Genomic DNA, 25,668 nt, shown 5'->3' with positions numbered 1-25,668 from the left:
AAGGAGGAAACTAATAAAAATTGCATTTCTTTCTTTTTATGAAAAAGTATTTTTTTTTTAAATTTCTTATTTATTTACAGGCTCAAATGGCATATAGAGAAGCAATACAACGGAATACACCTGATCTTTCACCGCCTTTAGCAATATTTGCCTCTTCACCACCATCATACAATGTTCCACCGCTAACTAAATCATCGCCATGTCGTCTATCATCGTGCTTTGATCACTCAAGATGTGCATTAACATCTGGATTACCAGTTTATTTGTATGAATATGATGATATGTTACCAATTTCTTCATTTCTACGTACTGGTATATTGCAGACTGTCGGTTATAATCCTCATTATACATCTAATCCTAAAGAAGCATGTATTTATATTGTACTTATTGGTGAAGGTGAAGGCTCAGTTAATTTAAGTCATCTTAAGAAATTACCGTATTGGGGTGGTGATGGTAAGTTTTTAAATAATAATTTCTTGCTAAAAATTAGTAAATTAAATTAGTATAGTTGAATTGATAAAAGTTGGCTCTGATTAAATTATTACCAATAAATTTTTTCGAAAATTGAGGTTTGTCAATTGGCAAATTTATAAATAAATATTTATTCAGGTAGTCTATAACTTTACATTGTATAGCTCTAATCAACATTTGATAAGTGTGCTAATCTAATGATTGAAAAAGGAATTACTCCAATATTTTTACACACTGAGTAATCAAAGAAAATTGTGGCGAAACCTTGGTCAGTGCAGCTTCACAAAATATAAGATTAATGAAAAAAAAACTGCGCAATACTGTGCCAGAAGAACAATTTTTGTTTCTGATGCTGTTCAATTTAACAGTAAGAAACGCACTGATTTTTCAGAGTACAATACATTACATAAGTTCAATTAACCACTAGACCCAACATACAAGCATTAAGTTTCAACTCGCTCACCACTACTCACTGCGTTAGGTCGTATGAAAAACACAATCAACATAACCTCAAATGTTTTTTGACCTTAAATTGAACTTAAATCAAAAATTACTTAACTAATCTTCATCAAATTTTTAGATGTCCATGCCCAACTTTACATACACTAACTAGTACAGCATACCTAGAAATTGAACTACTACTTTTGGAGATTTTCAAGCCACAAAATTTTATAAATAAGCCTATAAGTGTGTGCATATATCTATATATATATATATGAATGTTTTTAAACATACATATTTAACGTGTTTAAACCATAATTCAACTGAATGGTTTTGTTCATATTATTTATACCTAAAAACATAAAGAAGATTCATTTCCACCTCCTGCTCACACCATGTTACTGAAAGTAATATCGTACTTTCTGTAAAAGAAAGAAGTTACTAGTATAGCCTGTATTAAATTTTTTTAAAATATCAATTGTGTGAAATAATAGTGATGCAGTTATGTGAAGTTGAATAAAATTAGTTTAATTAATAAAGTATAATATTATTAATAACATAGAAATTTAGAAAATGTTAATTGAAAAATTTAAGTTTAAATAATTGTAAAGAAACAAAAAAATTCTGTTGAATTTTTAAAATGTTCTGTTAAATTGTATTTCTGTTTAATTACTGTTATTTAAAAATTCATCCTTGAAATATTTTTAGATGTTTTTGATCATTAAATTTTAAATTAATTTGTTAATTTTTTTCAGTAACAGTGGAAGTGTAATGGCATTGTTTTTTTTTTAAATGTTTATGAGTTTTAATCAAAAAGTAACAAGAATTTTTTATTTTCTCCAAAAGTATTTGTTCTTTCTTCAATTTATGCTTTTCCCTTCAAAGTAGTCCCCTGTTTTATACATTTATGTCAACTTAACTTCCAGTTTAAAAAACACTGGTGAAAATGCTCTTTCTTTATCATCTTGAACTCAGCTTGAATTTTACCGTTCTCATCTAGTGTTGAAAGTGTTGACCTTTTAATTTTGGGAAATAAGAAAACAACACAGGGAGGGCTGGAAAATTGGGTGGTTGTGGCATCACAACAGTGTTATATCTTACCAAGAACTGTTCGATAAGTAAAGTGTTACACGGTGTCGTGCAAAATCCACTAGTTGTCCCTCCAAAGTTTGGGTCACCTCACCTCCAAAGTTGGTTCATGCAGATTGTGTAAAACTAATAGGTAGAACTCCTTGTTGACTCTACGTCCTTGTAGTAAGGAATTCATGTGGAGAATTTTATTGTAGAATTTTATTTTATTGTAGGAAATGTTAAAAGGTTCTTCATATTTAACCAAACTTGAGTCCTATTTTGGTTTTGGCTCCTCAGAAAACTTCCATTTAGACAGTTGAGCCTTTGTCTCGATGTCCTACACTTATACCCACATTTCATCTCCAGTTACGATGCATTTGACCGAGTCTGGGGCATCAGCTATGTCAGTATGTATTTGTTCAGTGATGATTACACAGTGCTTTTCGCCACACAAAAAATCACCAAACACAATAAAGTACATCTTGTTTTTTTGCTTACCAAACACAAACTGAATGTTACAGCTGGCGAAAAATTGACATGTACATCACTGACAGTATTATCAGTATATAGAATAAAGATTCACAAGATATCGCATGCACTTCAAAAGTTCTTGTGATTTTTTTATCAAACTTTGTACTATCTATTATATAAGTAGTTCTGTTTAGTAGCTTTATTTGAGTGAAGCCTTTTTTAGGATAATTTTTTTCAACTGACTTCAATGAAAGGAGAAGGTCCATATTATACTTTTTTTTTAATGAATATTAAATATTACTGTTAATACTGCTAATTACTGTTACTACTGCAGATGGAATGATTTATATGGTTTATCTTTAATTATTTAATGAAAAAATAAAATTTTGATAGTTTAAAGGCAAAAAGTTTTTGTCAAAAAATGGCTTAATTTTTATTCTTCTGATTGAAGAATATTTTTTTTTATGATTAAGCAGTATTGAATTATAAATAATAAGGTATAGGTTAATATTGCTATGATTTTCATAAGTAATTTGACCAAACTTGGTCAGATTACTTCTGCATATAATGTATTGATGCTATTAAATTTTCAACTTAAAAGGTCAAGAGAGTGAGGCTATAGAACAAGGTCATTCTCAATATCTCTAGATTTTGCTTAATGAAGGTCATATTTTTCTTAGGAACGTTGTTTATTAATAATTAAAAAATAACAATATTTGCAAAAAACGATTTTTTGCAAAATCCCACAGGTATAGGACTTTGTCGGAACATGGCGCCGTGTTCCGGGAAAGTTCTACAACTGTGTTGTCAGCTTTTTAAATTTGACTTTAACTTCTTAAAGTCAAAATATAAAGAGAACTGTAAAAGGATATTTTTTTAGGTTTTAGTGTAATTTTTTGAAATTTTTTTTTGAAATGGTAGTACATTGTAATAATGAAAAAGTTAGAATTTCTAATTTCGTCTATGTGTTCTAAATTTGTCTACACCAGGCTTTGATCTGGTCACTGCTTTTATGTTATGAAAACTCATTCTGAGGATAATATATCTTGCAAATATATGTTATATTTTAGATAAGAATATATTTATCACTTCATTTAAAATGTTTTTTTTTTGTATTGCAGGAAGAAATCATTTACTACTTTATTTCTCAAGGCAGGATCTTTCATTAAAATATGTACCTGTATCACCAGAATTAACTTCAAGAGCTATTGTTGTCCAATCTACATTTTTATTTAATAATTTTAGAAGAGGATTTGATATTATAGTACCACCTGTGCTTGGGGCACCTGGTGGTGATGTTTGGGAAGAAGCAGCTTCTATGTTACCCGCTCGTAGAAAAGTATTTATATCATTTCAAGGGAAACGTAATGCTGTCACTATTAAACCTGGCATTGAAACTGATGATGATGATGAAGATTTTGTGACTGAATTCAATTGTATGTATTTATTTTATATATATATATATATATATATATATATATATATATATATTTGTTATTGTATTTGTCTATAAATTCTGTACTCTTCCTGGTAAATTGTTTTATACTTTTGTCTTTGGTATATATATATTTATTTTTTAAAAATCAATCCTTTCAAAACCCGTGTCACCTGTGTACTAATAATTATATAATGTAAATCAACTTGATCCACCCAAGAACAGAATTAAGAGATATCTTACCTTATTTTGTTGTACTTTTGTAGAATCCCACATCATCAGTTGTACTTAAAAAAATACCTTTTGTATAATTACATATTAAACGTAAAAAAATATTAAAATTAAAGATTAAAAAGTTAAAAAATAATAGATTAAAATACAAACATATATGCAAGGTATATGAAGTCAATTAGGTAACATGCATGTGGTCAGCCAAATACAATACTGATTCTATTTAAGTAAATGGAATTTCTATATAATATCTATGAAAGTGCTGCAGCCTAAAATGTTCATAAAATCTGGCTTTAAATGATTGTTGGTTTTACCTATATAAATATCCTCACAATAATAGGCAATAATATTAAAATATAATTTTATATATACATATATTTTATTTACAATGATACAAACACCTTTTTATAAAACCTCGCTATTTCATAAATAGGGTCCAAGAGAATTATCTCCCACAACAAAAACATTTATAGATATTATTTAAATTTTTATTTCATAGCCTAAAAAATTATTTATACTTTTTGTCCATAAATAATTTTTGATCATTTACTGTAAATAAATTATGTTATTCAAGTGGTTTACATTCTTGGATTATTATGTATAATAACCTGCTATGTAATTCAAGCTTTTCCCTGAAATTTTGCATCACATGACTGAACATTACTAGATGGGTTTGAGTTTTGCCAAGAATTCACTGGCAAAGTTTATTCATTGTCTTTAGCTTACATTCTTAAAGTCTGGTGCAGTTTTAAATTATTGCAATTTAGAAAAAAAAAGATGGAGACATGAAACAAGGGCAAATTAAGGATAAACATTTTAAGATTTCATGTTGTGTTCAGTAAAATTCAGTGTGAGCTGCGTGAGTCATATTTCATACACCAGTGTGATGTAGTCCACTTCTTGCTATAGTTTGTAGAGGACATCAGGACTGACAGTTGAAGACTTAAGATCTGGAGGCTATTGCTTTCATCCATCTCTTAGTAATAATATCATTATTACTAATATGCTGTCATCAGTAATAACATGCTATAGCTGGTGTTTGTATTCCTTGAACAATGTATATTTTTATATTATAATTATTAGGTCTGTTCAGAAAAATTGAACATTTTAAATTACATGCCAATGGAGAAATTTAATTGAGTGCAGTTGGCAGAATTGTGTTCTGCATTTTTGTGATGAGTGATTTTCAGGAGCGACGATGCAACATAAAATTTTGTGTGAAACTGGGAAAACTTTCACAGAGACGTTTCAACTTTTGTAACAAGTTTACGTAGATGATGGTCTGGATCGATTGGACTGTTATGAATGGTTTTCACAATTTAAAAGTGATCATCAATTGAAGATGGCATTTAACCAAGAAGGCCTTTGACTTTAACTGATACACCTACGTTCAGAAAATCAATGATGTGTTGCGTGCAAATCGCTGATTGAATGTCAGAGAACTTGCAGAAGAGTAAGAATCTCGATGAAGTGTTATCATCTCGATGGTTCATGCAATGATATTTTAGTGAAAAATTACACATGCATCAAGTTGCAGCAAATTTTGTTCTCGTTTGAGAACAGCAGAAAGAACATCAAGTGAATGTTTGTTGGTTACTTCTTGAACAAACTGATGATGATGATGAAACATTCATGCAAAGGATCATAACGGGAGACGAAAGCTCGGTTTCGGCTAAGACATTGAGATAAAAGTTTAATCGTCAAAATATCGCACATTACATAAATCGCTACTAACACTTAAACATGTTGTACTCAAATAACAATAACACAAAAACTGAATGAGATATCAACAATCTACATACATGTGGATACAGAAGAGGTTATGCAGAACACATTGCTGCAAACCGCTTGTCACTAAATGTATCCATTGGTGTGTAATTAAAAATGTTTGGTTATATTCTGAACAGACTTCATATACTGCACATGTTGGCTAGCTGTTTTAGCCTTCTTCTACCATCTCCCTTCCATTATATGGTAGATAATACATTAATAGAAAATTTTGACTAGAACTGAATAAATTATATTCATATCTGATGGTCTACTTATTTTGTAGAAACTTAGATTTATTACATTTTGTCAAAATCATATTAATTATGATGAAAATGCTTAACGATTTACTTTTAGGCAGTAGAATGGTTTATTGGACCAGGAAGAATGTTTTAACCTACCAGGCTGCTCTAGTGGTGAACACATCATATCAAATCAGCTGATTTCTAAGTTGAGAGTTCTAAGGTTCAAATCCTAGTAAAGGAAGTTAACTTTTGTATGGATTTGATTACTAGATCATGGATACCGGTGGTGTTCTTTGGTGGTTGGGTTTCAATTTACCACACATCTCAGGAATGGTCGACCTGAAACTGTACAACACAGTCTTCGTTTACATTCATTCATATTATCCATAGCATCATCACATATTACTTCATTCTCTGAAGTAATATGTGATGATGGTTTTGGAGGAAACAGAAAAAGAAAGAGGAATGATGCTTTAATGTTATAACAGTACTTACTTTATTAATTAAGATTAAGAATCATTCATTAATTTGTTGATTAGTATTAATATTTATTGTTTACTTGCCTAAAAATTTATAATTGAAAGTTTTATTTTGAATATGAAGGGTGGCTTAAATGATATGCATAACTCAAAAATGAAAAAAAGATAATGAAATAAAACAAATATAATCTAGAACATTTTATTTGCCACAAAAGCATATATTTTACATGCAGGCACTATTTACAGCTACATATTTCTCCCAATTGTGAACTAGATTTTTCATTCCATCAATGAAGATTACTAGCCAGGCTTTCCTTTGTCCATGACCTCACTGCATTCTTCGGGTCATGATGGTGAATATGGAGTATGTAGATAAACAGGTTCAGATTTTGGCTTTACAAGAAGTGGTTGCACACATTGCATATGACCAAATATAATTGTGTTGCAGAATTATCAGCTCCATAGATTGTGAAACATAAAACACATATCTCCTAAGGTGTTTTAATGACTATGTATTGTACAGAATTTATAGTCGATCCAGCTTTTCCATATAGTCGATCACATACTTGTGTTTGGAATCCGAGAACACTGTCAAAGGAAGTTTATTCGCAGAGGATTGTGGTTGAATTTTGTGGTATTTCATGCCTACCATTTTTCTTCAGGGTCATAATGATGCACCTAAGTTTTATCTCCTATCAGAATATCGGGAAGGAAGTTATTTTCCTTATTACGATTATATGTATTGACATAGTAGACATATTTGACTGGAATGTTAATAGTAGGGGAGTGAACTACACAATGGCAGCTCCCATTGCTTTCTGTGAATGTTTGTTCTCCCGTTAAGTTCAATTGTGCTTTACAAGTTCTTAATTTGTTTATACAAGTATAAAATAAATGAACTTATTTAATTTTATGTTATCACAAAATAATAATAGAAAAAGAAAATATAGCACTTATACAGTTAAAATTTATGTTAGTACAGTATAAAAAAATATCTGTGAATTAAATATATTTTATTTCCTAACAAGCAGGCTTTCACGTGAACTGTGATTGTTGTAGCAATTGTCGAGTGTAATTGTACGTGTAAAATGCTTCTTATTATATTTTTTATTTATGAATATTCAAAGTATGAAGTAAGAGGTTTATGATTCATGTGTCCTCGATACAAAAATCAATATTTGATAATTTTGAGATATTTATAAAGATGTAGTAACATGATTCATATAAAGTGAAAGATAGATGAAATCGTTATTTCTGTAGAATAATGCAAATTGGTTTTATATACAATTTTACACCAGCGCCTTGTTATAAACTATATTTTTGGTTCTTCCGTTATCACATCAAGTAAAGAGCCCACTGTTCTTGCTTACTCGAGAACATGCCACATACAATTGCCCCTGAGAAACGCAAGCAACTTTTAAATCTACGACACTGTATGTAAAGTTTGACCTTGTGATTAATTGATGGTCATTTAGAAACACATATTAATTGGAAATTGGAGTCTCTTAAATTGAAAACAGAAAGTTATTGGGTATAATGTATTCTAGGGATAAATACAGTTTCTTCTTTGCCGCAGCCTGGTAAAAATAATCACTTTGATGATATGTTTTTTTAGAGAGTTAACTTTCAATCAAGTTTCATAACATAACTGTAGTCGCTTCAGATTTTTCATGAGTATAATTGGAACACCTACTTAAAGTGTGAGCTGGTAATCCTGATACTGTTAAAGAATTAAAAAATTTAGTTGGGTAATGAACTGCATCCTCTTCACTCAAAACTGTATTAATGGAGTATTAATTTTTAATTAATGGAGTAGTATATTTTTTCGGTCTCCTAGAAATTCTTGTAACATGCATATATTTATGGCATTTACTTGTTCATTTCTGGTTGCTAGTATCACACGCTCATATAACCACCCATCGTCATTCAAATTTATAGACTCGGTGAGTCCATAGACCTTTTTGATCAACTCCACCATTGAAGAAACTGTACAGTATAATGATGGCAGCAGATTGGTGGAGCGAGTAATGCAGCGCACTATCACAGTAAGTGAATAAAATTTGTTATAACTCCAGTTCTTTTTATTATATTTATGTATGTCAAAGAAAGTGGAAAACTTTCTGCCTAGTGTCTGCTATGAGCATGCAAGTTTCATTGAAATCAGTTTGGTAGATTCTGAGATTAGCATGGACAAAAATTCCCCAAGAGATTTATTAGTATATAGATAAAATTTAATATTCATTAACATTTTTAAACAAAGATGGCTGTAGTAATCTTGTATTTATTTTATACTCAGTACATATTTATAAAAGATTTTCAGGGCAGTCCACCCTCAATATGAACAAATGGGTTAATAAGGAGTGTTTTATAATAAGTGCTTTTTAATTAAATGATTAAATGTTACCTTTTTTCCTTTTTTTTTAGTGGATGAAATAGAAAGATATTTAACATGGTCAACATCGGATGAGTTTTTATTGGAGACAAATTGTATGGGTCCTGAATTAGACAATAATGAGTGGGGATTATGTGGATCTTTGGTAATATGATTTGTTATATTTTATATTACAAAGTTTATTATGTAAACCTTATTTAAATAGTTTGGAAATAAAAAAGCGTACTCAAAGATTGTCTAAAAAAAATTATTTAAAACTAAAACTAGGTAGCCATGTAGATTGTTAAAAACATATTTTATAGATAAGTAAGGAAAAGCATGTATATATAAACAGAAAATAGTAATAATGAATAAATTTAAAAAAAGATAATGAAGGAATAATTAATTATTAAACAATTCTTTTGAATTGTTACAAAATTACTATTTCTACTAATCTATAAAATGAAAAATAAATAACTGTTTCCCAAAAAGTAAGAAGTAGTGGTTTAGTTAATTACAGTTAAAAGCTTAAAAAGATTAAACAATTGAAATGTCCAATCAGATTGCCAACCACAAGCTTAATGCGTGCTCCGTATAGTCAGTTGCACAAGATAAAATTTATGTCAATATACAAAGAACATGAACCATGAACCAATCAGAAATATAACCCATCCAGTGAACAAACTTAAAAAGGGGATAACAGTTCAATATTTTTCTGATAAAAAGTTTTCACAGAAAGATTTTTAATAAAAAGTTTAAATTCTCAAAGGTATTAAGATCCTCTGTTGTTACTCCACAAAGATGATTTTGCATCGTTGTTTATAAAGTAAGTCTCCTAACTTATAATTCTTGTTTATTATGGATAATTTGTAAAATATCTTTCTCATTTTCTACATTTATGAGCCAAATTTTATTCTACTGTTACAGTTTTTCTGTATGACCTACACATCCAAAATTGCAAATTGAGCATTTTTAAATTGATTTCTAAAGACAGTATTTTCAATTAAGGATATTTATGGTGAGCTAGCCTTAACGAATTTTTAACATATATTATAGATTGTAATCAATTTTATGTACTGGATGGTTTGTAAAAGAATTCCTTGGTTTCAAAAAATTTGTTATGAAATTTCAAAATCAGTTGAAAGCGTTCGGTTTTTATATTTATATTCATTATATTATTGTTTTTCATCGCAAATATTTGTCATGGTTGGCAGCACTGTGTGACTTTCATTGTCTATCCAGTCGGCAGTCTCACTCTCAGTCATGACAACACCACAGCAGAAAGCTCAGTGCATGATTTGGTTTTTTGAAACAAGATCTGTTAACACAGTTCAGTGTAATTATTGACATCAATTTTCTGGTGATGTGCCTATGAATAAAACAATACTCCAGCAGTTTAATCAGTTTAAGGAAATAGGCAGTGTCTTAAAGGGGAAATCTTAAAGTAGGCTGTCCATATTTGAGTAGAATGTGGAGCGGATGCAAACATCTTGTATGTGTAGCCCAAAAGAGTTATTAACAAGGTGCAGTTTAGATTAAGGAATACATAAGTTTACAGTATACAAAATTCAAAGTAGCGTGTAAGAGGCTTAGACTATGTTCGTATAAGATATAACTTTTACATGAAATTAAGGCAAATGACAAAGTGAAAAGATTGGAGATTGCAGCTTTAATGCTTAACAACATTAATGAAAATGAGGACTACACGAAAAATGTAATGTTTTCAGTTGAAGCAACATTCCAAATTCGTGGATCAGTAAATCGACACAATCTGCATTATTTGGGGATCAGAGCTAGCGCTTGAAATTATCGAACATCGGCTTAACTCTTCCAAAGTCAATGTTTGGTGTGGACTGATGAATGATCTTATTGTGGGCCTGTTCATTTTTGTAGAAAGTCCAATTAATAGGGATATTCTCTGTGATATGCTCGAACTTTACATCTTTCCACAGATTGATGATATTGAAGAAGAAAAAATATTAATTTTCTGTCAAGAAGGTGCTCCACTGCATAACAGCAACCATATCCATACTGAATTAAACATTTGGTTTTTTAAAACTGGTGGGTTGGAAGCGGAGGGTTGATCGCATGGCCACCTAGTAGATTTCTTATTGTGGGTGTATGTGAAAAACATGGTTTCTACAGAGAAAATCTGTGACATTAACCATCTTTTTCTCCCCCCCCCCCTTTTGCCTCCAGGAATCACTGTCAGGTATTACTTCAGAGGATATGTATGAGTGTAAGTGAAGTGTGGTCTTGTACAGTTTCAGGTTGACCATTTCTGAAATGTGTGGTTAATTGAAACCTAACACCAAAGAATACCGGTATTCACGATCTAGTATTCAAATCTGTATAAAAGTAACTGCCTTTACTAGGATTTGAACATTGGAACTCTTGACTTCAAAATCAGCTGATTTGCGAAGATGCGTTCACAACTAGACCAATCTGGTGAGTGACATCAATCACCTACAGCAGAGGATTGTTGCGGCAGTTTGGACATGTGCAGCACAACGAATGGCACACATAATGACGTTTAAAAAACTTTATAATTTACCCTTTTAGAACTCAAATACTATATTTTTAAATATAATACTGTTTAAATAATTCTTGAAACCGAGGAGTTCTTTTATAAATATGCAGTATTTATAAAGATATTTATCTTGCAATGTTTCATAATATTATTGTCTATCTTCATGGCAGAGTAGGTAAAGTCTCTTTATTTTTCACCCTGAGGTTCCACATTCAAGTCTCAGTCATTATCATCCGTCAATGACTGTTACTGGCCGTCAGCCTGCTCTTGCTGAATAAATGATTCAATAAATAATAAATTATTGCTTCTTTGTTATCATTTTTTTTTTTTTAATTTGTTATATATGAAAAAATTTACATAGGTCTTAATTTTTAAATTGTAACATTATTTTAATTATTTAATAAATAAAATATTTAAGCAAATAAACATTCTAATAAATGTTGAAAAAAAATGGTTTTGAACGAATTTTTTTGTTGTGAAATGGAAGGGATGTACCATATCTTATGCGCTCTACAACAGTGGCACTGTTAATAATGTTAACAGTTGAACTTGCCATCTACTTTTAGATTTATATACTTATATTTTTTTAAAACCTTTTGAGAGATTTATGTAAAACAGTGACAGGACTTTTTGAACAGTTAATTATATTTTTCTAATATGTTTTTTTCGCATTTATTATTTCTGTTTCTATAATTTTTGTACATTATCAGTTTTTAAAGTTTTAAAATTATAATCTTTTTCTCCATGTTTTGATTAACTTTCTTTTAGCTAAAAGTCAAAAATTTGTTTATTTGACTTGGTTTGTTTTCATTTGAACCATTTTTTTTTTTTTTTAGGTCAAAAAGTACTTCAAACTATCAATTATTGCATAAATTTCAGTAGAGCTTCATCTTAACATTATAGCTAAAATCAGGGGAAAATTTCATTAGCGTATCTTAAAAATCAAGTATTTTTCAACTCATATTTTGTAAATCTTTTTCATTATTTTAAGCAGAGGGATATCCATGTAACATTTAGTGGTATTGCCGGAAGATTCTTTACCATCATATATTTCTTTTATCCCTGTGATTGTGTATTCATCAAAACCAGTCGCTTAAAGTGTTTTGTGTTTCATCTTTCTCAGAACATTGTCTTGTGCTTTTTCCAAATCAAGAAAAAATCAAACAAATGGCCTTTTTTGTGATTTGCAGAGTTTTACTTTTATTAAAGTAAAATTATTCTTGCTGTAAATATTGAACATCTGTTACAATAAGAGTTAATAGTATAATTCAGAGATTTTCATCATACGTTAATGTTTATGTTTATATATTATATTTATAATACATTTATATATTATATTTATATAACATTGCAGAAAACTTCCTTGAACTCCTATGTTTTTTTCCCCCATTTTGTAGACCTATATTACATATTATTCTCATTGTATAAAAGAATACTTGTGTGTATATATACTTGTGTGTATATTATTATATATACATGTATATTCTAACAGTAAGTTTATTTTATATACTTAAAGTAGTAAGTTAAGTTTATGTACTTTACACAAGATTAATATCACACAAATATTAGAAAAATGGTATTAATTACACAATTTACTTTATCTCTTGGCAAAATAAAGAATAAAAGGAGACTGCGATCGAGGTTTTGTGGTATGATCATCTCAGGAAGTTAAAATTTACATGATTAATTATTTCAAATAATTAGTTTTTTCTTTTTTAATTATGAAAGGGAAAACACACTGTCTTGAAGTTTGACTAAAGTCTATTTATGTATGAGTGTTTTAAGCGTCGTAACCTATGATTGTTGGTGAAATGACATGAGACACAAGTAACTTCTGAAAATTATGTAACCATCCAATCTGCAAAAAATAGCAAGCTATGATATATGTAGAAAAACTTAGAAGTGAAGTGTTTTCCCATTGTTTTCTTCACTTAGTTGAATATATTATTTTTCATCAGAGTCCCAAACTCACCTAAATGCAGTTGACTTCCAGCCACACTAGTGATTCCAACATTAATTTAAATAAAGTAAATCGGAGTAGTACTACCTCAACTTCTTTGCATATTTCACATTGATAAATTACGGAAAAAGCGGCGTAAAGCAAAAAAAATTATTTATTTTTCTGGAAACATTGCTTGTTGTATACACTACTTCTAATCAGTAATAGATCTTTTTTTATGTTATCATCATAAATTTAAATAAAGGCTACTAAATATTTCACATGATTTGTATTCTGTCGAGTTAGCAACTTAAAACTAAACTGAGCCAGCTCAAATGGCATTTGTTTTAGTGTCATCTTTAACATTGCTACTATTACTAGATTCTATATTAATTGTGTAAGCTACTATTCTCATCTGTTGTTGTCAGTTGTGAATGGTTCATACTTCAGAGCAGTATAGTTTCTTTCTTTGCAGTTTTTTTTTCTAAAATGCCTTATCCAAGTAACGCAAGGATTGTTACTGCGGAAGCTTATTTGCATTCTGGCTTCCTTCAAGTAATGCGTCAAATATGAATTCCAGTATCTCAGGAAAGAGCAGCATACGTGATTAAATTAAAAAATGGGTGTACAACATGGTCATCTCAAACGCAAAACAAAATGGATGACCTTACATTAAGACTTCAGAGGCTGTAGCAATTGTTCGAAGAAGAATTTCTGCGGTTAGAAAAGATGTGTTACAACAAAGTGGTATAAGATACACATCTTTCTGTAAGATTCTTCATTATTTAAATTTGAAACCATATCATGTAACAATCTTGGGAGAATAGACAAATAAAAGTTATAATTATTGAGATTGGCTTCACAAAAACATTCTCGATGAAGAGATAGATCCGATGCTATATTTCATGTCAGACAAGACACGGTTTCATTTATCTGGGTTGTTAGCTCACACAACCTGGTAGTGCAGCATGAAAATCCTCACAGGGTGTTTAAGCATCCACTTCACGATAAGAAATTTGGTGTACAGTGGGCCTCTTCTGGTAATTATATAGTGGGGTCATATTTTTTGACTGGATTGTCAATACAGAAGGTATCATACAATTTTTAAGAATTCTGTGCTCAGTTTACAGTTCATGGAAAAGTTATGTTTTCTTCCATCAAGACGGAACAATGTATTGCAAATCAAATGATTTGCTAACACGCGTTCATGTAACTACAGAAGAACAAACATCAGATTAGTCTAGTTGCAATTTTTTACTTTAGATATATTTGCAGGATGAATAAAATTTCCATCCTATCGCTGAACTAAAGGTGAAGATTCAACAAGAAATCAATGGCACTGACAATAATGTAGCACTTCAAACATTTCTTGTTGAATCTTTTAAGTTAATATCTTTTGTTAAAATATTAATATTATAAATATGTATAGCCAGAAGTCACCTACGGAAGCGAGACCCTTTTCAAAATCACTCAGAAAAACCGAATTGAAAAAATTCTGAAAATAGAGAGGAGAATTGTCAGAACGTGTATCAATAAAAAACACCAAAGAGAAGGCCGATGGTGGATTGTGCCAAATGAGGTGGTGTATCGAGAAATAGAGCCTATTACTGATACTATGCGGAAAAAAAGAATCTCTTTCTTTGGTCATCTCATAAGGACACCGGAAACAAGACTGTCAAGAAATATCATTGAAAAGCTCTGGTTCAAAAAGCTAGAAGTAGGATGGATCAAAGAAATTAGAGAAGATATGAAAGAATTGGGAATTTCCCTGACTGACCTACAGAATAAAACTGGAAAAATTACAAAGCTAAAAGACAAAAGCATTAGATTTAAACAAAAGACAGACAAACAACAAAATACAACGAAGAGGGTGTTTACGGATGAAGAAAACAGTTATTCTTTCTTATCATAGTTATTCTTTCTTATCATACAAGTTATTCTTTCAAGTTATTCTTTCTTATCATACATCCATTTTCCTTTTTGTTCATCTTTTCCATTTCTGGTTCTGAGGGTGTAGTTCAATTCCTGCATTGATCTATGGTGAGGATGTCATAACCCACAGGGCCAGTGCATCTGTGGTATGTGATTTGAAGGAGGTGCTAATTGTGGACCAATCTGATGTCTGTTTGCTGTTTGTGACTGCATAGTCTTGATAGTCAATTTAGCCTTTTTGCTGAAATGGGTTTTATCAGATGAAGTCAGATATATTTTATAAATAAAAATTGTTGTAAATTTTTTCCAATGTTTTCCCCAACATTTGTTTAGAATTAGGACGGGTATGGACAACTGTTATCCCTTATACTCTTCTTTTTTTTATTTAGACATCAGTAAATTAGTTGCATAGATCATATTTTGGATATAATTTCAATACAAATAGTCTTATTAGATTATGTTGTGATTATTCTGTCATTATCTGGGGACTTTGATACTAAAGGTATCTAATAATCACACCATTTATCTGTTTAGAAATAGCATTAATATCAAAATGAATATTCCATTGCATGATGTCAGTTTTTATTTTTTTTTACAATTGTAATTAATTATTATATAATAATATGTGCTGATCTTTTTTTTTAATATTATAATTTTGTTAATTTCAGACTAGTCGTGCAGTAATTCTTAAAGATTCAACATTCGTTTTGATACCTGCACCAAGTAATTCGAGTTTTATTTCTACAAGTATTATGCTAGCAAGATTGTATGAGGCTCTACAAAATGGTGCTATACCTGTTATCATTGGTGCTGATCAGTTTACTGTAGATTTGCCATATTCTGAGGTATATATTGTATTTATTTTTTTATGAGTCTTGAAAACAGTTGAACAAAATCAGTTGATTATGTGTAGATCTATTCAAATAAAATTAGAATTCTATATATGTGAAAATATTACCAGTAAAATGGAAATATTATCCACTACTCATAAGGAAGAGACAAAAATAAACAAAACTCTTGTATCCATTATTTAATGTTTTTATTTTTTTACTTTATTAACATTAAATTATAAATGTTTTGGTTCAATTAATTATGAAGCTTTTACAATATTTCATAGTGCCTCTGTCAAGAGACCACAGCTCCCTGGGGCGCACAGTTTGGGAATCAGTGGTCTAAGCAATAGATTCAATCAACTTGTCAATTAGCATTTTTATTTTACTGTAATTGTTTGGTAAAACTTAAAAGAAAATATTATAAGCTCCATTAGTATTTTATGTAAATATTTAAAATAAAAAAAAAATTTTATTAAGCAATAGCTATTATTACATTTTAAGTAGAAAGTAAACCTAAAATATAAAAATTTAAACTGTTTAAGAACGGGCTTTTTGTGATTTTTTTAACCCACTGAGTTCTAGTTAGAAATATTAAGTTATTCATATTGAGCAATTTTTTTTTAAATTTAAAGATATATAAAGTGTATCCGGCAAGTAGTAATGTTTTGTTATTAAAAATACGTATAACTTTCAGCAGAACAATTTCATTTTTACATGGAAGAGCATACCTTAATAACTTTTCTACATAATTTCCACCATTATTAGGGCAATTTTTCATATCTTGTAATTAGTTTTTCATTTCTTCCTCAAAGCTGCTAGTAAAGCAGCATTGTTCTTTGAGGACTGTTGTACAGCATTCTTCATGTTGGCTAACCGTTGTAGTGCTAACCGACAAGGGATCGCTTGAGATGGAGAAATAAGTGATAATCACTTGGTACCAAGTCAGGACTATAAGGTGGCTTCTACTTTCTCCCAGAAAAATTGATCAATTAGACTGAGTTTCACCAGTAACATGCAGACGAGGATTGTCATAAAGCAAAAAAACCCCACAAAAGAGCATGCCTCTCCTCTTGTTTTGTATTTCACACCATAATTTTTGAAAGTATCACAATAAAGTGAAGCATTTGTAATCTCATCTATGTAAGAAGTCAACCAACAAAACTTTTTCATTCCAGATGACAGTGTACATGGTTTTTCATGTTGAAATAATGGTTTTTATTGGAGATGTTGTGTGTTACCATTCCATAAATTTTTAGGATTCTGCAGTGATGTGAGAGATTCAAGTCTCGTTACCAGTCACTGTTTCGACTCAAAAAATCATCACCTTCATTTTTTATCGGGTAAGAATAATAGCAGATTTTCAACAACCAATAAGAGCAGTTTGTGATAACCTAGGGTTTGCATTTTGATTTCTTGCAAAACATTTTTGAAAATTTCAGGACTCAAAACATAATGAAGAAATTTTAAATTGTCGATTTTCTTTAATTGTTTCATTCACTCTTTTAACGAAATCATTATTCAAGACAAAAGGGAGAGCGCCCACTCCTTTGCTCATCATTGCACATTACTGCATCCCTCATTGAACTGCCCCAACCACTTCTAACCATTCCATCATTCATAATTTTTTCATTACAAACTTAAATAATTTGCTAATATCAGCTGATTTAACATTTCTTGTATTTAAAAACTGAATAACTGCCTTAATTCACATTTCATAGGATTTCTGATTGACTAGAACATTTTAAACAATTTTTAATGACTGTAAACAAATTTCACTATACTTATGATAGGATCTATCAAAAGCCATTAAATAAGAGAATGTGGCATGCATGCAAGCTGCGATCACAGCGCTGGTGGTGGTGGTGGTTGAAGGAAAGGATATTCCTGGATTTAGCTTGTACAAATCTTTAGTATTTCATGAACTTAAGTATTTTTAAAATGGCTGTGGATATCAATATTTATTATTTTTTTTGTTTATTGGGTATCATAAGTTATTATTAATTTATCATCATTAACAGTTTCACAGCCATTTACCAAGAATTAGTCAAAAACTCAAAAATATCATTATTCATTGCGTAAGAATAACTTGGATCAGTTGTTGCTGTTGTTTATATACACATAATAGTGAATGCAGTAAATAAATTATAGGATGGGACTGAATATTTATAAAAAATTTATAACCACATACATTTTGATTTATGTAATGTATTTCTAACCAGTTACTTATCTGTATGAGATCAGTACCTGGGAGGTGGAATTGTAAAACATTTTGTACAGAATTAGGTTTCACCCATAACACAATATAGTTTTATGGTTGAGCGTTTGTAAGATATTGAGTACTCATCCTCATAATACTCGTGAGTGTATTAAACTTATAATACAGTTTATTAGAATTTTATTTAAACAGTTAGGTTATTTTTGTAGCGGTTATAATTCTAATATATAAATTAAAAAATAGCATTTAGGTTAATGTACTTTTATTTATTCATTTTGTGCCATGTACACTATTTTAAATATTTTGGCATGATCCTTGAGATTCTAAGTTTTATATATATGCATGTATATGTATATACATACATATATAAATAGTTATTTTTCTAAAATCGATTCTTTCAGGAATCATATTTCTCTGCACTAAACAAATTATAAGAGTCTGATCAACTCAAGTACAGAATTAATAAAATAAAATAAAGAAGGATGACACCTACCTTATTCCATAATCCAAGCAAGAGCGCTTTCGTGAGTACCTCGCATCATCAGTTGCTCTATAATTTTTCAAATCTTTCATTGCAAATTACACAATAAAACTAAAATTGTACGTTGCAAATTGTATTTTAAAATTAAAATTGAGATTTAAAATTGTTAAAAGATCCTTTTCCAGTTAAATCAAAACAGAAATAGAACTAAGTTTTGACTAAAGTCAAAATTAAAATTAATAATAAAAATAAATTAGAAATATGTAGACTCGCTAGCCAAATTTATACGATTGTAAAGAGTTGAAATATTATGAATAATCAATCTCTAAAGAAGTGCTGCTATCTACAGCAGCTTTTATGATTGTGTCATCCTCATATTCTGTATGTAGGTTGATCAAATTAAATTTTCTTTTATGTTTATAGATGTAAAATCTTTCTAAAATGTGAAAAATCGTATTATTTGTATTAGTATTGTATTTCTTAATTTCCAGTACTTCTAAATTTGTATGAATATTGGTTATTGAATGTGTATTATTAATAAGATCAGAAACATTAGAGAAACCTAATTTTCTACTTTTATAATATCTAAAGTGTTCATCAAATCTAGTTTTAAATTTTATTATTTATTTCTAATTTATTTTTATTATTAATTTTAATTTTGACTTTTAATTTAATTTTATTATTAATGACTTCATATTTTGTATATATGCAATTTTTAATTTTAATTTACAATTTAAAATTTTTAATATAAAAAAAATTTAGTTCTATTTCTGTTTTAATTTAATTGGAAAAACATTAACAATTTTAAATCTCAATTTTAATTTTAATGTACAATTTGCAACATAAAATTTAATTTTAATGTGTAATTTGCAACGAAAGATTTGAAAAATTATAGAGCAATTGAAGATGTGAGGTACTCATGAAATTGCTCTTGTTTGGATTGTGGAATAAGGTAGGTGTCATCCTATTTTATTAATTCTGTACTTGGGTTTATTGAATTTATATAATATAATATATAAATAGATGTAAATGTAGTGTAGTGGTTTCTATGAGTCTGGTACTCTTACACAAAAAAATTACTCAACCAATTGAGCTGAAATTTTACGTGAATATAGTTTGTATCGGGAAAGACCATTGCCGTTACAAAATATTTCACTACTTTTCAAGATTGTGACCATTTTAATGGCTTGTGGTAACAACTGGTGTGCATTCCTTCTCAATTCTCAACTTAACTATAGACAAACCATTGATCAAATTTGAATTCAAGGACAACTTGTAGTATTTAAATTAAACTTTTGACAAAAAAAGTCTTCTTTTTTTTATATTTCTTTCAGTTATCGAGAAAAGTGGTTTTAAAGGTGTGATATTGTGCAGTGTTTTTTTCCTTTAGATTTATCCTTCACTTTCAAGCGCCTCCAGTTTCCATTTATAATTGGTTTTTTGATGACTAAGTAATTCACAAGGGCCAGATGCTTCAAGTGCCTGTTCTACACTTGGAGAGTCAATGCTTGTTGCCTGGGAAACTGCATTTGGCTTGCTCTAGAATCTCCTGTAGGAACAATCTATATATGTATATATATATATATATATATATATGCACACACATACACAATCCAGAGAGAAAAGCTGTTAAGAAGTCCTTTCTTTATATTATGTTGTTCTCAAACTCTTCTGCAAAACACTTAAAGTTAAAAATGTAAAATAAAAAAAGATCAGAAATGAAGTAATGTCATCTCCATGTGGTTATTGTTACGTAACTGTTAAAACTGTGCAAAATTTTTTTTACTCATATGAAGGATGGTAACCAGCTATAATCAGTATTTTTAAGATGAGGTCGATTATTCTGAAACCCACATACTTCAGAAAGTTTCAAATCCTGTGCTGGGCAAACTGTTATTTTGAAGAAATTACAATACACTGATAGTTTCTATAAATTGAAGAGACTTTAATTGTTATTTATCAGTATTATTCTCACAAGGATGAGGATAGTGAACATAGTGGTGGTCCAGCAGAGGAGCAGAGCCCCCTGGCTACACAGGAATGACAAGAGTAGGGAGTCCTGACCAGCTAGTTCTAACATAAAATGCCATCATTTTTTTAAAGTGAATATTCTAAATTTTTTTTTGTTTCTTTTTTGCCGTTAAATGTTAGGCTATATTCTAATCAGAGTTTATTATATCAAAGAAATAATTTTGTATAATCCAGTGATTTGTTAAAAGCAAATAAAGCTTAAGTTTGGGAAAATTGAAAAGAACCTTTGCATTTTTCCCTCTTATATTAAATTATATAATTAGAATTAGAATTTAATCAATTATAATTCTTTTTTTTTTATAATGTAAATGTTATAAACAGTTGTAAGCTACCTGACATGAGAAACCAGCTGCTCTATAAAATGACATAGCAGCAGTTCTCAAGAATAACAAGAATTCAATGCCAGACTTAGTTGCAAAAGTGAGGAGTGAAGAGTTTACCATTGCTTCTTCAATGAACTAAACATGCTGTTACTTATCAGCATGCCAAGCCTATTGTAATGCATTTTATATTACATTTGCGACACCTTTGCTTTTTTTCATGTTAGGAACTGGCTATATGATGAATAGCATTACTTTCAGAGAGAAATGTGATTAGTGCCGCTTGTTCTTAGGTAGTTTTTATATATCACAGCCATAACAAAGAGTAGAACATTTAGTATAAAGCAACAAAATTGTGTGTGTCTGTTTTTGAAAAATAATAGATTATATTTGTTACCCCCACTTAGTATTTGAAATGTTTTTTATTGTATTTTTAATTTCACCTTATGTCTATAATATTCATTGTTTATAAATGTTTGTTCCAGGTGGTGGTATGGAAGCGTGTAGTTATATTTATACCGGCTAGTCGTGTGCCAGAAATGCATTTTCTTCTACGTTCATTCAATGATGCTGATATATTGTTCATGCGTAGACAAGGTAGATTAGTGTGGGAAAGATATTTTGCATCTTTACAGGCCATTATCGATACTATTATTGCTGTAATGCGTGACCGGTTAGGTTTACCACCACGTCCGTGTTCAGATATTGCTGCTCCAACTTATCCACATGATAGTGTGGTAAATGTCTTTAGTACTCGTAATATTATTTTTTTTTTTATAGAAATTTTTGAAATAAGTGTGTATAAAACCTTTTAAAAATGTAATCTTCATTAATTATTTTTCCAAGAAATTATGTTTTAAAATTAAAAACAATAAAAATATTGCCATCATACTGCGTAAAAATATTTTATTCTTTGTATCAGTCATAGTGGAAATTGATATTAGTTTAAAAATTATTTCTGAAGTGAATTGTCTGTATTACTAATTTTTACAGCATGTACAGTGTTTACGAGTATAATTTTGAACAATATGTGCAATTTTCGGCCAAGATATTGTAGTGATGTTATCTGACAATGGATAAAAATTGTGATATTTATGTTTCAATTTGAATATATGAATTCATTCATGACATAAATAATGATAAACAGAAAATAAGTATATAAATAAAAAAATAGATTGATGAAAATTAAGTTTTGATGAAACTAAGTTTATAGGAACTTTGTTGCTTATTTAACATTTAATGTCTCTAGATCTTTATATAAATTGAAGATTTATTTTTGTTACATCTATTTGTACGCATTGCAAGTTTAGGAAAAGAAGAACTGTGTGATTAAGGTTTCATCTTATATATGATCAGATACTTAATGTTTAAAAATTTATGCATTTACATTTTTAAAGTTTTGATTTTGTATATTTTTTAATGAAAAAAGACATTGGAAAGGTTTTTTTTTGTTCACTGTAAGCAGTCTTTTCTATATATAAATTGTAATTTTTATTCATTACAAAATCTACTACTTTTGTGTTTACTTGAAGTAGTTAGAGAATGTTTATACCATATAGTAAGTAAGCAATGTATCGCCGTTAAAATATGAAGTCATTTTGTATACCAGTATTAATATGAAGCATGTCTTTTTAAGTAAGTGCTGATGTACACCACATCTAAGTCGTTATAAAAAATTAGTTTTTTAACAAGTTGATATAAAAAATAACAATAAATTTTTTTTTTGAAAAAAATTATATTCCCTTGAAAATCTTAATGTACAATTCTTCATAATTTCTGCCTACATTAAGGCACTTGTCGTGTCTTGTGATCAGCATCTGCATTCTAGCTTCATAAAAATCTGCCGCCTGAGAAGATAACAGTTGTTTTTATGTCATTTGGTGCTGACTGCTGAGGTACCGCTTCAAATGCAAGAATAAGTGGTAGTCAGTGGTGGGTAGTCAGGACTACATGGTGAATGATTGATTTGTTTCTCGACCAAATGATGCAGTGAGATCTTGAGTGTGCTGAGCCGCTTGTGGCTGAGCACTGTCATGAGTCAGCACGATTCCCATACTGAGCACGCATAGGTTTTCGGTTTTGATTTGTACAGTTTAGTTAAAGTGTTGTAATATGTCAGTGTATTTATCGTTTCACCCTGAGGCAGAGAATCAACAAGCAATGACCTTTGTCTGTACTAAAACACAGTGCACGTGTTCTTCCAGGCTGACGTTGTTTGCTTGAACTTTACTCTTTTGGGAGATGTTGAGTATCTCTATTCCATGGACTGTTGTTTTGATCCAGTGTAATGTGAGACACCCATCTCTCATCACTGGTAACAGTTCGACTTAAAGATGGATCGCCTTCATTGCTGTATCTTGTGAGAAAATTCAAAGCACTGGCTAAATGTTTGTTTTTTGGCAACTCATTTTACATTTAAGTATCCAGTGTTAGCACAACCTCTGTTAATTTAGTGTACGATGTGATTTTATAGAGAATGCATTGTGAGATTAAAGGAAATTCATTACATAGGGATGATATCGTAAACTATCTATTCTTACTACAGACTTTTCCATTAACTCTCTGTACCAGGTCATCATTAATGATAGATGGTCTTCCCATTCCACGCCACATCATGTACATTTGTATGGCTGTCTTTAAATTCCCAAACCGATTTTCTTATCATTCCTTCAGACATAGCGTTGTCCCTGTACTGTCAGTTAATTTAAGCAACAAATTACAGCACACATTTCATAATCAGCGACACTGTGTGCAGTCCACTTGTAGGCATTTTAAATACACTTAGGAAACTGTAAATAAAGTCTAACAATCACATAATGGTGTCTGTAGCAAGCCAATAGATGTAGTTACTTAGTGCACATTTGTAAAACGGCAACAGCCATGCTTCAGCAGACATATTTCAAAATTGTACTTAAATACATATTTTTCCTCGGTAACATATGTTGATACAAGACAGATAACATGTATTACTTGTGCATTGATTATAAGCCTTTCATTTTTTTTAAATAATTGACATTTTGGTATTCATTTAATCATTTTAAATTTAACATAATAGTGGTTATTGTTTTCTGGTATCTTTTGTAATAAGTAAAATTCCATTAAATTTGGCAGTGTCCATTATAATTTGTATCTAATATACTGGTTGTTGACTATACATATATATTTATTTATAAATTATAATTATACATAAAAGTTACTTTACAGTAGATTACTACTGTAAAGTAAGTAATTAAAAGTAAACACTTTTTTAATTTAAGTAATTTAGTTGTTGGTTTTTTATTAACTAGGTAAAGATGTGTGATAGACATATTATTGAGCTACCCACTTCTTAATTTTAATCCTTTCCTATGCAGCTATAAATACCTTTTCAATTACCTGAACACCTCAATAGCATTTACAAGTCCTATCTAACCTTCTTTTAATTAAAAGGTGAGTTTTGTTTGATTGATATTAATAATTTTTTTAAATTTATAATAATTGTTTTTTAAGGTTGCCCACAGACATAAAATTATGATTATGAAGAATTAGTTGTTACCTAGTATTCAATTCAAGAATAAAGTTGAAAAGCAAGAAGCAAATGAATATTCCTTTTTTTTTGTAAAAATTGTAATATTTGAGATATCCCAATTGTTTATTTTTACGATTATATAAATGTTACATTGATATATTTTCAGTCTTGAATGAGTTAAACCTTTTAACAATTTTCTACTAATTTTTTCTTTATTACTTCTGCAAGTAAGTAATATAATCAAAAAATCTTAATAAATAATTAAGTTTTAAATTACCTATAGAAGAAATTTAATTATCATAAAATTAAAATGATTTTATTTAATCATTTTTTTTAGAGCTTCTATAAATCACACACTCGTCTGAGAACATGATGTTCTTTCTTTTAATCGTTTGCTTTCGGAAAGCGTTCAAGCCTTAACTGACATGCATAAACATGTCGATCAGTGTCACTGTCACTCAACTCATTAACTGTGGCTAAATGAAAACATTTAACCTCAACTCATTAACTGTGGCTAAATGAAAACATTTAACATTCAAGTCCTTTCGTATATATTCTCACATTGTCGATCTTGGAATGCCTAACTCTACAGAAAATTTGCGCATTGGTTTCATCAGCGATCGTTAAATTGATGCCTCCACAGTAGCACATGTCTCAGCTCGAGTGCTCGATCTCCCACTGTGTGGCACATCAAGAACACTTCCCATTGCAAATGCCTTCTCCCATGTCAGTTGCATTTGGTGGTGCCATGATGGTGACAATTTCCAAAATGCACAAGAAGTCATTCATATTGTTCCCCAATGTTTTACCAGTGAGTGGATGTTTGTGGAACCACACAAAAGCTAACAAATACTCTTCAACAGTATATGCACTCTTATCCACCATCGTAACACATTC

The 25,668-nt window shown here is 29.8% G+C and overlaps 1 protein-coding gene across 1 annotated transcript in view; it reads left to right on the top strand.

Annotated features, from left to right (window-relative positions):
* The window catches only part of LOC142333298 (exostosin-3-like), a 234,443-nt gene that overhangs the window by 182,319 nt on the left and 26,456 nt on the right, over positions 1–25,668 (top strand). The window contains exons 8-12 of the mRNA XM_075380324.1: positions 81–453; positions 3,576–3,890; positions 9,036–9,148; positions 16,052–16,228; positions 21,749–22,000. Coding sequence (XP_075236439.1) covers positions 81–453; positions 3,576–3,890; positions 9,036–9,148; positions 16,052–16,228; positions 21,749–22,000 — 1,230 coding nt within the window. The remainder of the gene's footprint in view (positions 1–80; positions 454–3,575; positions 3,891–9,035; positions 9,149–16,051; positions 16,229–21,748; positions 22,001–25,668) is intronic.

Source organism: Lycorma delicatula, chromosome 12 (assembly GCF_047948215.1).
Source record: "Lycorma delicatula isolate Av1 chromosome 12, ASM4794821v1, whole genome shotgun sequence".
NCBI lineage: Eukaryota > Metazoa > Arthropoda > Insecta > Hemiptera > Fulgoridae > Lycorma > Lycorma delicatula.
This window is presented reverse-complemented; position numbering and strand designations above follow the sequence as displayed.